Raw genomic sequence first — 11,486 nt, forward strand, 5'->3', positions numbered from 1 at the left:
TTCAGAGAGGTCAGGGGCCACACCAATGAATGGTTTAAATCAGCTTCATTGATTTCATTATTATTACACAGTTGGTTTTAAATTTTTTTTTTTTTCAAAATGTATCACTGTTTTTAATGTAATTACTGGGTTTCCAGCCATTATTTTAAGATTTTATACATTGAAATCGTACATTTCGCCTACATTGTTTGTTCACTGTAAATGAAGACTATTGTAAGGATATTTACCATCAACTTCCTCAAAAACATTTAGCTATTTTCTCATCTCCTCCTTTTTCTCTTCTATTGCTTTAATCAGCTGACTTTTTGTGCCAGGCAGATTTCTGAAGTAACCTGTGGCTTCAGTATTTATAAAGCTTTGAAATTTGTCTCATAAACGGTCTCAAATGGGATTAAGCCATCTCGGATAAAAGATAGGACCCAAACATCGGGTTAAGAGTTAAGCAAAATTCAAAAGTTGCTATGAGCTAGAAAATCCAGTACATTCAAAGAGTTGTCATGGGAACAGGAAACCAGCTGACAGGAGCGTCATTTAAAGGTCGATGATTGGAGTAGATGAACCCCCTGGGGGATTTTTCTGCACCAGGAGGACAGTTTGTGTTTAAATGTAAGGAGACATCTTAACTAGAGACAGAGCTCTGTTTGTGCTCGGCTGCTTTCACTGCTGTTGGGATGAGAGCCTGTCACATGTGACCACAGCTGCCAGGGATCATGATGAAGCTTTAATCTACGTGCTGGTAGAAGATCAGAGTTTCAAGAGAAAACGGTGAGGTTTAATATGTCCTACCTCTGCTTCCAGGCACTTTCTATAATATTGTGCTAGTTACAATATTATGCTTATGCTGCTTTAAACACTTTCAAATTGATCTGTTGTGGTTTTCCTTGTGTTTGTGTTCTGAACAGAAATAAACAGCAAAAATTAAGACCTACAACCTTAATCAAAGTTTTGCAACTGTTTTATTTTCATTATCATTAAAGAACGTTTTCAAGTAATTTCCCTTTCAGATTGTGTTTCATTGCACTCTAATTCAAAGCACAGTTCTGGACGCATTATTAAATTACCAAAATTTTAAAGCGTGACTCTAAAAAACATACCCGATTATGATTCAGTTAACCAAATGATACAGTACTGTTAAAAAGTATTTTACTTCTTAAAGATAATTTCTTAAGTATAAGTTTAGAAATTTACTAGGCCACTTCAAAACCTTTATTTGTTTATTTTTGAGTCATTCATAGGAGGACTTGCTGTTACGCTTTGGATTGTTGTCCTGATGCAAAAGGGCATGCAAACGTATGCTTGAGCCTAGGGTCACAAACCAATGTCATCAATATGACACAAGAAACTGTTGTGGCTAACTCTAAGAGGCCAGCATGGGCACCATAGAGGGTCTTGGAAACCATAAACCTGCGTTGAAGGTCAGATTCCAGGTGTTTGTGTCACTGCAAACAGCTCACACATCTTTTATTTATATATATATATATATATATATATATATATATATATATATATGGATTAAATGCAAGTAACACGAATCAGTCAATTAAAATAATTTACGAGCCTGCAAAAATAAGTTTTTTTTTTCTGGTTACTGTCACTTTAAGAGTAAAGCGGAAATGAGTCCGGTTCTTAGATCCCTCCGCCGGCTTATTTCCCCTCCGGCCAACGGTCAAAGGAAGTTTCAGCCGATGAGCTGTTCGCGTTACCTTTCAGTAAAAACAAATGTATTAAGTGTTATATATATTTGTTATATATTTGTTTAGCTTTTACAGCAAGAGGGAGTGGTGAGTTTAAGTCACGATGGCTTCTAAGGAAACCGGTGAGTCCAGAAATGTCTTCAATTCTGCAATTGTGTCGATGCTAAACAGTTTTAAAATGTCACAAACGGCCAGTATATGTCTGGTTGTCTAAATCAAATCGACAGAACCTATATAGATGTTCGAAGAAGTTGTTTAATTTTACTTCGACAACCCCGGTGATGGCGAACTTCAAAGGTTTACATAAATCTGTTCAGGGCGAAAGACACGTTTTCTCTGAGGAAACATGAATATTTCAACCTCCAAAAAACAACATAACACCTCAAACGTTGTTGTTATTTATGAAACTAAATTAAATCATAATGCAGAGGGCGTGGTAGTGATTTAACAGCTGATACATCCAAGCACCAAAAGTCAACCATCTCTTTGAGGAAGGATTTTTGCCCACTGTTGCAGTTTGAGTTAGATGGTCCTGGATTTGACTCTATATGACTTTGGTTTACAGAAGAGGCAATACTTCACTCGAAGCCTGCAAGGTACCCAGGTCGTAAGGCAGTGGAACAAGCCCATATCATCAGCCCTCCTCCACCGTGCTTGACAGTTGGTGTGTGGTGCAGTGCATTGTGACCAAACATCTCAGCTTTGGTCTCATCTATCTAAAGGACATTGTTCCAGAAGTCATGTGTGTCATTTTACTGCTGCATTAATTTAGAAGACTTTCTCTCAATCCTTCTAAACGTGTCATACTCATTCAGTCATTTTCTGACTATCCTGTTATGAACTTTAATCTGTGACCTGCTAACTGGAGCCTGTAGAGTCTGATGTGGAGCTCCTGGCTTTTAGGTATTTCTCTGAAGGGACTGGATGTGAAGTAAGCAAGGGAAAAGTGTAATAGTCTCAAGCAGCTGAGCAGCAGTGCGCAACAACGGGTGGGGGAGGGGTAACACTGCTTTGCTCCAGAAAGTTGCTGAAAACTCCTGTAACTCCAACACTTTCTCTGGCATCTCAATAAAATGACTTTCAACTGTAGGAAGGATCTGATGGAACAATTTCAGACCTTGATCGATGATGGAGTTATCGGCCCATCCCAAGGTCTGGGTCGAGTATTGATCAGATCTTGATCCATGCTCTGTTTGAGCTGTTCCAGTGAGCTCTAACAGTTTGATCAGCTTTACATAGACAACTCTGATCTTTTCTCCTGCAGCTTCACCTCTTCGCCATCATGGATTCTGAGGACGACATCTTGTCGAAGGAGTACTTCAAGATGATGACGGATATGATCGTGCTGTGTGCCACTTTGGCGCTCTCTCTCTCCTTCTGGATCATTTCCCTCACCATGAGCGCCATCTCCGGTAAGCTGCCTGCAGGGGAAAGCTTTCTGTGAAGATGTTGGAAAGATTGTGTGAATTTATCTTCTGAAACCAAACTGTGAAACCATGTGCTCTTCTCAGAATCTCTCTGCGGCTGTTCTTCATTGACATGCTTTAAAAATCTGGTGGTTCTTTGATGCAATTAAGAAATAAATCAAGTTGATATCAGTCAGTTGCATTTAAGGTTTAACAGGCCACCACCATGCATCACTGTGGTGTTCCTATAGGCTGTTGTGGACAGAGTTAATGGAGAGAGATCAGAACCACTGTCTGGGTCGCTGTCATCTTTAGGCACTGTTTTAGGTCTAATTCAGCCAGGTCATACAAAGAAAGCATCGTTTCCCCTGATGAGTGAGGTTTTATATTTATTTTGTTCTGATCAGATTACTTTCTTTCACATCTTTGAGGTTAAATGTCAAAACAGTTTCCCCCTCCTGATAAATATGTACTTGATCATGAAAAGCAGCCTTGTTCCTGCGCAACCCAGAACGCCCTCCCTTCTCTGTTCACAACCTGGAGATGATCTGATTTTTCATGAATCAAATAATGCTTTTATAACTGAACTGCTCCTCTATAATTTTCTGGCTCTTTAAAAAATTTCTCACAAAAATTTGAAAGTTTGGTGTTTTTTTTGTTGTGCTAATGTTTTGGAGAGAAGGCTTGTTTTAGCTTAGCATCAATACAGTCTAAAGAAGGGAAAACATCAGGTTCAGAAATGTTTCTGATTTTCAAAGTAACTTACACCCTCTAATATTTGTGATTGTCAAACTAATGGACTAAATCATGTGGTTGGCTGTGTTCTACAGGGAACCTGCAGCCGGTGTCACCATGGCGATGGCTGTTCTCCATCTTGGCTCCCCTCACGCTGACGGTTCGAGCGCTAAAGAGACGCAGTCTGAACCGTTCAGGAGCTCTCGGAGGTGAGTTTTCGGTGCCTTATGGAAGCATTTACACACATTCAACTTCTTATCACTTTACAACCACAAACTGCTATTTATTTTAGACAAAGTAGTTTATACCTGTGAATCAGAAGGGATATGATACATGGTTTAACATTTTTTACTTATAACACTCTGAAAAGTGTGGCGTGCATTTGTATTCTGCGCCCCTGAGTCGAACCACCTTTTCTCCACAGCTTCAGCTCAGGTCTTTTTGTGGTTTTCTCCAGCAGCTTTGAACATCTAGAGACAGACATTTTTGCTCAGTCAGATTGGACAGAGCGACTCTGTAAACATCAGTTTACAGAGTCTTGCCACAGATTCTTAGTTTGATTTTGGTCTGGACTTTGAGTTTATCCCTGCTCCGAACCTTGATTCAAATCATTAAATTTTCTCTTATGCCTGCCACCAAGTTCTGAAGGAGCCTGCTAATGTGGTCATATGGGTCAGGTGTGGTAAAGTAGGGAAACACCCCTGTTTGAAACCATCCCATTATTCTCATCACTGGTTGTATGTCGTCCTGCTGGAAGGTGAAACTCAGCCTCAAGTTTTCTGCAGCTTCTAACAGGTTTTCTTCTAGGATTCTTCTGTATTTAGCTTCATAGATCTTTCCTTCTGATGAAAAGCATCTCCGCAGCATGATGGTGCCACCACCCTGTTTCACTGTGGGTACAATGTGTTCAGGGTGATGTGCTGTGTTAGTTGTACTCCATACATGGTGCAAACAGACCAAAACGTTAAAGTTTAGTCTCATCTGACCGAAGCATCATCTTCTACTGTAACCCAACCTGGGTTCTGATGTAAACAGCTCTTTTTTTTAAAGGCCAGATTTGTGAAAATCACAACTAATAGTTGTCCTGTGGACAAATTCTCCTACCTGAGCTGTGGATCTCTGCAGCTCCTGCAGAGTTATGATAGGCCTCTAGGTCTTGGTAGGTCTACAATTGGTCCATCTTCTCTCCATGTACAGATGATGGATTGAACAGAACTCTGAGATGTTTAAAACTTGGGTATTGTTGTTGAACCTAACTCTGCTTTAAACTGAACCAGAACTTTCTCCCTGACCTGTCTGCTGTGTTCCTTGGTCTTCATGATGCTGTTTGTTCTCTGATGTTTTCTAACAAACCTCTGAGGCCAGAAACTAGTGAGGATTTTATTTAGCGGGATCGGAGTTCAGGGGCCTGAATACAAATACAGAACAAATTTCAAACCATGTATTATTTTCTTCATCATTAACACAATATGTTTATTAAATCAGGCTAAAACAATTGCTACTCGACATAGAAAGGATAAAGAGCAAAATCAGGAGCTCCTTTCTTTTCAGGAGATGCTGCAAATGTGTTTCACTGAACATCAACATGGAAGGAAGTGACGTAGTTGGTCATTAAGGAGCTCTATATGCAAGAGGGACATTTAAAGTTTCTTAGACATTATGGCGAGATGTTTTTCTGGACTCATCATTGGCATGAATACAATATTTTGAGTGTTTTAATTAGAATCATTGCAGCTGATATTTGACCACTCTTCTTGATAGAGTTGGAGCTTAAACTGGTTGGTTCTATGAAACAGACCCAAAACAAGGTTCAGGTTGGAGCTTCAGGAAAGCCTTTCCAGAAGCTTACTGATTCATCCTCTCTTAAACCAGTTTGTTTGGGATCCTTGTCCTATTGGACCCAACTGTGTCCAGGGTTCAACAGGTCATGGTTGAGGCGAAGGTGAAGGATTTGGTGGTAGTCCACCTTCATCATTATTCTCATCACTGAACAGCCACACAGCATAATGCTGCCAGCAGCTGGAAGGCTTTTATTTTGAAGGACTGCTCTGAAATCCAACATTAAGCAGTGAATGAATAAGCGAATTACAGTCTAAAAAGTGACCTTTTGCTCTTTCATAAAGCCAATTTCAGACGCTAACCTTATTTGGTCACTGGTACTTTTTTCCATTTGATCTGGTAAAATTTCACCTTATTTTGTCCCTTTCCCATGAAAACCTGTCTTCTCTTATTTTATCTGCTGATTAAGTGCAGCTTTGGGTCTGAAAACCAAACCAAAACTATAATGATTCATTAAACTGGAGTAGAAACCATTAAACAGAGATCACAAGAAACGAAATAATGTTCCCTGTGTTGAGTGGATGTTTCAGAAAGCATCCAACAAGCAGCGAAACCATGTTTTAATATTGGCACAGAAAGTTCTTGTATTATACTGCTTAGAATGCAGCCTCATTAAACCTAAAAACCTCAGCAGTTTAACCTCTTTGTGTCATGTTGCTGCCACAAATAGAAATCCCCAGATAAAGATCAGTGATCTGCAGAAAGATGACCTTTATAGAATGTCAAGGCTCAGTCAACAGTTGGACACAGTGTAGTGGTGAGGTTCTAACCATGAAAATCCAACAATCTGATCTTTGTGCTGCAGTATCCATGTGGTAAAATCTCTGAACGCAGCAGCTGCTGGTCATGCGTGTAGTCCTCGCTTTCACAATTATTCTGTGCTATTAAAGGGTTTATTTGAGCCGCCATATTTCCAGCATGGAACGACAACCTTTAAAAAGTTAGGTGATCAAGTTTGAATTAATTGTGGATTTTCTGTCACCCACACAATGCTTAATATTATATGCACAGGCTAAAACATATGCCTCAATAAACCTAAATCTAGTTAGTCTTTTATGTTTATTTCTTAATATACAATAAAAATATATGAAAAAAGATTTTATCTGTTAACTTGAGTTTATGGTCAGAAAAACATCGAGTAGTTTGGGGACAAGAATAGTATGATTAGAGGAGTCGAGGTGCGGCTTTTAGACCTGTTAGAAAACTGTTCCAACTGTTAAGCATGGTGGTGGCAGCATCATGCTATGGGCTGTTGCACTGCATTTCAATGAGTGAAATAATGGATGAGGGCTACCTCCAGGTTCTTCACCTCAAATCAACAAGTGGATGTTTGAATTTGATAAGGTATAGAATGTAGTGGTAGTCCTCTTCATTGCACCAGTATCACTAGCAGCAAAACTGCACCACAGCATGATGCTGCCACCACCATGCATCATCTCAAACGAAGAAAAAGAAAAGAGACGTATCCTCAGTGTTTAATCAGGAAATTACCTCTGAAGCTTTTCCTCTCATGCTTCTGTGATGTGACCTTTGTGTTTTTGTAGCTCTCTTGGTGGGCTTTGTGTTGACGATGGCCAACCTGAGCTTCTTCTCCACCCTGCTGACCTTCTTCTTCACCTCCACCAAGCTGACCCAATGGGGGGCAGAAAAAAAGAAGAAAATAGATGCTGACTACAAAGAAGGTGGGAGGAGATGCAGTAATCTAGTCGTTTATAACCTAAAAGAAATCATGTAAAACTGAAAGTTCTCTTGTTAGGCGGTCAGAGGAACTGGGTTCAGGTGTTCTGTAATGGAGGAGTTCCCACAGAGCTGGCTCTGCTCTACATGATTGAGGTAAAAACACAGAAGAAAGCTGCTCCACAGTGAAAATACCTCCATGCATGAAGCTCACAGTTACTGTGCTGCAGGTGGGTCCAGGTGAGATCCCGATCGACTTCGGCAAACAGTACTCTGCCTCCTGGATGTGCCTGTCTCTGCTAGGCGCACTCGCCTGCAGCGCAGGGGACACCTGGGCCTCAGAGGTGGGGCCCATCCTCAGCCAATCACAGCCCAGACTCATCACCACCTGGAAGGAAGTCCCAGCAGGTAAGAAACCGTTTGATCCGAAATTTGTTGTCTGCCTTTATGTTTTAGCAGCTGTGACCCATAACCAAACATAAAAAATTATTCTGTCAAAGATCCAGATCTTCTCCTCTTTGCTTACAACCTTCTAAAGTGGACCGTATCACTATATCTCCAGGCTTCCTGAAGGTCTTTTAGGCCCCGTTCACACTGCAGGTAAATGTGGCCCAAATCCGATTTTTTTTTGGGGGGTTGGTCAAGTGACCAGGTTAGACATTTTAGAACAAGTTTGAACGCTCATTTCTGACTTTTTCAAGTCGCATTTCAGCCACATTCATATGTGACTCCAGTGGGAACAACCAAGACGGATCGGATGTGACTTTGACGTCAATTTCCATCGCTTTTGTCACAATTTTGCGCTGCCCGGCAGGAAACGGTTACAGTTAGCAAAACAGACGGGAGGCTAGAATAAAACCGCACAGTAGAGAGACAGCGAGACGTTAGAGCTCGTTAATAACAGAGATAAAACTTTATTCAAGCCTAATTAAAAGGCTCATAGAAACCGTCTGGATGTGGGACGTAGTTTGTGTCATAAAATTCATAAACGACCCTACAAACAGAGGACTTTAAAATGCTATCGAGGTCACCGAGCATGTGATGATCTGCCCCTGCTGCAGTCCGATACGCTGGATTGCATCAAGTCTTCTGCCTGTGGAGTTGAGAGGAGAGACGCTGACATATGATTAAAAGTTGCCCTCGACATGATAAAGTTCTGAATAGGAATTTTGGGTTTTCATGATCTGTATGCCACAATCATCCGTATTAAGACAATAAAAGACCTGAAATATTTCAGTTAGTGTGCAATGAATCTAAAATATATGAATGTTAAATTTTCATCATGACATTATGGAAAATAATGAACTTTATCACAATATGCTAATATTTTGAGAAGGACCTGTAAATGCCTTCTGTTTTGCACTTAAATCATAACACCTATTTCTCCGTGTTTACTGCTGTGCTGCGCTTGACGACGCTCGTATTGTTCTTATGTGCATGCGGGTCAGTTTGGAGCCGCAACATTTTCAAAGTAATGTGAACGACCACACAAAAAAAAATCAGATTTGAGCATCAAGACCTGCTGTGGGAACGTAGCCTTAGACTACCTCTTCTGGACCCCGGCTGCTTTTAGTCCAGAACCATTTTGTCTGTCTGTTAACCAAAACAGGCAGAAACATCAAGAATATGACTCAACAACAACCCTAAACATACAGCCAGAGTTACCATACGATGCTTTAGAGTTACTCCAGTCCTCAGTAGCAATTGTTGTGCAGCTTTTAGATACATCCCAGGTCCAACACACCTGAATCAAATGAATGGATCCCTACTGGGCCTCTACAGAACCTGATGACATGCTGAGGGGGTAATTTAGCAAATTTAATTGGGTTGTGTTGGTGTTTTGATGCATTTTATGGTTGCTGGACAGTGGCTCTCAAGGACTGGAGTTGGATACCTCCTGGTTTAGATCAAAGCACATTCATTTCTTTGAATGGCCTAGTCAAAGTCCAGACCTAAATCCAGGTAAAAGACCGGTGGCAAAACTTGAAAATTGATGTCAACAGACGCTCCCCATCCAATCTGAGCTTGAGCTGCTCTTCAAAGAACGGGCAAATAAGGAGTCACTCAGAGGGTAAATAAAAATGCAGGCCACACTTTTCAGATTTTGGTAGGTTAAAAAAACCACGTCTGTGTCAAACAGTAAAATCAGACCAAAAAAGTTCAGATCAGTTTAAATTTGAGTTTCTTGGCTCAGAACAGGCAGGATTTGATCCTCTCTTGTGTGTTTCTACAGTAAATATTTCACTGTTAAATGATTCTTAGAGGAGACAAACTGCAGGTTTCCTTGTTCACTTTGACCTGGTGGGAGAACATTAAAATCAGTACTTTTATCAGTCAGTTTAAAGCGTAGAGGCCAGAAATACACTCACTCTTTTCTTTTCCTGTTATATTTGCTAATTCAGAAAAACTTTAGTGGGAAGTGAAAGGTGCCAGTTTTTTTTTTAAATAATATTGGGAACATTGAACTTTCCTGACCTAAAACGGCTTAAAAGCATCAAATATTAATTTAAAAGCTGCTTATATGTCATTTTAGGTCATTTTTACCTGAAAACAGACTGTAGCTTCCTCTCTGTTTATTTATCCGGATCCCTTCCATCCAGGAACCAATGGAGGCGTCACTCCTGTCGGATTGGTCGCCAGCTTCTTGGGCGGGGCGGCTGTGGGCGTGGCATACTTTGTGACGCAGCTCCTGACAGTTAGCGACCTGCACCTGGCCGACCCACAGTGGCCGATCGTGGTGTACGGCGGCATGGCCGGCCTGCTGGGATCCATGCTGGACTCTTTCCTGGGAGCGCACATGCAGTACTCGGGTCAGTAATTATTCTCAGCCTCTTACCGTTTTTCCTTATGTGGCTGCGTTCACCAACCAGCTCCCTGTCTTTGCCCTCAGGCTTTGACGCGAGCATCGGGAAGGTGGTGAGCTACAAGTCGGCCACCACCCGGAGGATCTGCGGGAAGCCCATCCTGGACAACAATGCTGTGAACCTGTTCTCCTCCGTCCTCATTGTCCTCTTCCTGCCTGGGATGGCGTGGGGATTGTGGCCACGATAGACGAAGAGGATGATCCGACCACGGGGTCCAGTCAGAGAGGAATAACGTTGAGGACTGTGCGTGTGAAATGGACCCGGAAAACTGAATCCGTTGACAGACTGTTGGTCCAACATCATCAGCTGCTTGAAGAGTTTAACACATTTAGTAAAGTTCATACATTCCTACAACCTGCAGAGAAACGTCTAATTAAATTCATTCATTTACATCATAAAAACTCAACAGTTCTCTTCACTGACCAGTTAATAAACTTTACTGATTAGCCTTTAGAAATCTGCTTCCACTCTTTACGATTTTCCATATCTCAAGTGTTATATACCAAAAATGTATGCGTTTGTCTAATTCTATCATAAAAAAAAAAAAATCACCTTTTAAAAAAGGCAAACATGGTTTTTAAGGGAGATGCCAGGAGAAATCAGCGGGATACAGGACTCCAACAACTTTCAGCTTGACTGTCACCAATTGCTGACTGATGGGTTGGAAACTCATAACTCTGATCTTTGTCTGATCAGTGAACACACCATACTAAGCTCTACTGGGTCACAGGTCAGTAGCACTGTTCGGTGTGAAAGAAAGTTTCCTGAAGTATTTCAGAGACCCTTTCTGCTCACAGAAATTTAGGTTGGTTCCAAACTTTTGCACAGTACTGCTATAATGTTCATGTTGAATTAAATATGTATATGCAACCTAATGGAAGAACCTCCTAGTAGGTTCTGCTTGGAACATCTCAAAGTGAAGATCAGAGCTCAGTTTGGAGCCCTTTAGCTAGCAAACAGACCCCCTGGAGATGATATACTCATACTAAAGTAGTAGTAACATGTAATAAATACCAGGTGGCGCCTTTATTGCTTTTTATCAGATGTTGGGTGATGTACGCAAATAACATCTGAAACGGCTTTCCATAATTAAGGTTCTGGTCCATTTCATATAAATTAATCATGGTTAAAATCCTAGTTGAAATGCAAATAATGTCCCTGAATAAATTAATTAGATTCAACATTAAATTGTCTAGGGCAGGACAGTAAATGATGCAAATGTTCATTTAAAGGTTTAGACTCAGATTCCATCTATTTTAGCCAATATTTAT

General features: G+C 40.8%; 1 protein-coding gene across 2 annotated transcripts; it reads left to right on the top strand.

The window, feature by feature from the left end:
* The first annotated feature begins 547 nt into the window (after positions 1–547).
* On the top strand, positions 548–10,672 carry tmem19 (transmembrane protein 19). Of its 2 annotated transcripts, none has more exons than XM_047389753.1 (8): positions 548–765; positions 2,959–3,106; positions 3,931–4,044; positions 7,219–7,356; positions 7,431–7,507; positions 7,582–7,759; positions 9,952–10,161; positions 10,242–10,672. In XM_047389753.1, the coding sequence occupies exons 2-8, from the start codon at positions 2,977–2,979 to the stop codon at positions 10,400–10,402; spliced, it is 1,008 nt and encodes a 335-aa protein (XP_047245709.1). In that variant the 5' UTR covers positions 548–765; positions 2,959–2,976; the 3' UTR covers positions 10,403–10,672. The 2 variants fall into 2 exon arrangements, with proteins under 2 accessions (XP_047245709.1, XP_047245707.1); XM_047389751.1 differs by lacking the exon at positions 548–765 and adding an exon at positions 1,642–1,816.
* Positions 10,673–11,486: the final 814 nt, after the last annotated feature.

Source organism: Girardinichthys multiradiatus, chromosome 17 (assembly GCF_021462225.1).
Source record: "Girardinichthys multiradiatus isolate DD_20200921_A chromosome 17, DD_fGirMul_XY1, whole genome shotgun sequence".
Lineage (NCBI taxonomy): Eukaryota > Metazoa > Chordata > Actinopteri > Cyprinodontiformes > Goodeidae > Girardinichthys > Girardinichthys multiradiatus.

Coding starts and splice junctions, on each gene's coding strand:
- tmem19 (XM_047389753.1), top strand. CDS start 2,977: ATGGATTCTGAGGACGACATCTTGTCGAAGGAGTACTTCAAGATGATG. Junction 3,107..3,930: donor CACCATGAGCGCCATCTCCG/GTAAGCTGCCTG, acceptor TGTGTTCTACAG/GGAACCTGCAGCCGGTGTCA. Junction 7,760..9,951: donor CTGGAAGGAAGTCCCAGCAG/GTAAGAAACCGT, acceptor CCTTCCATCCAG/GAACCAATGGAGGCGTCACT.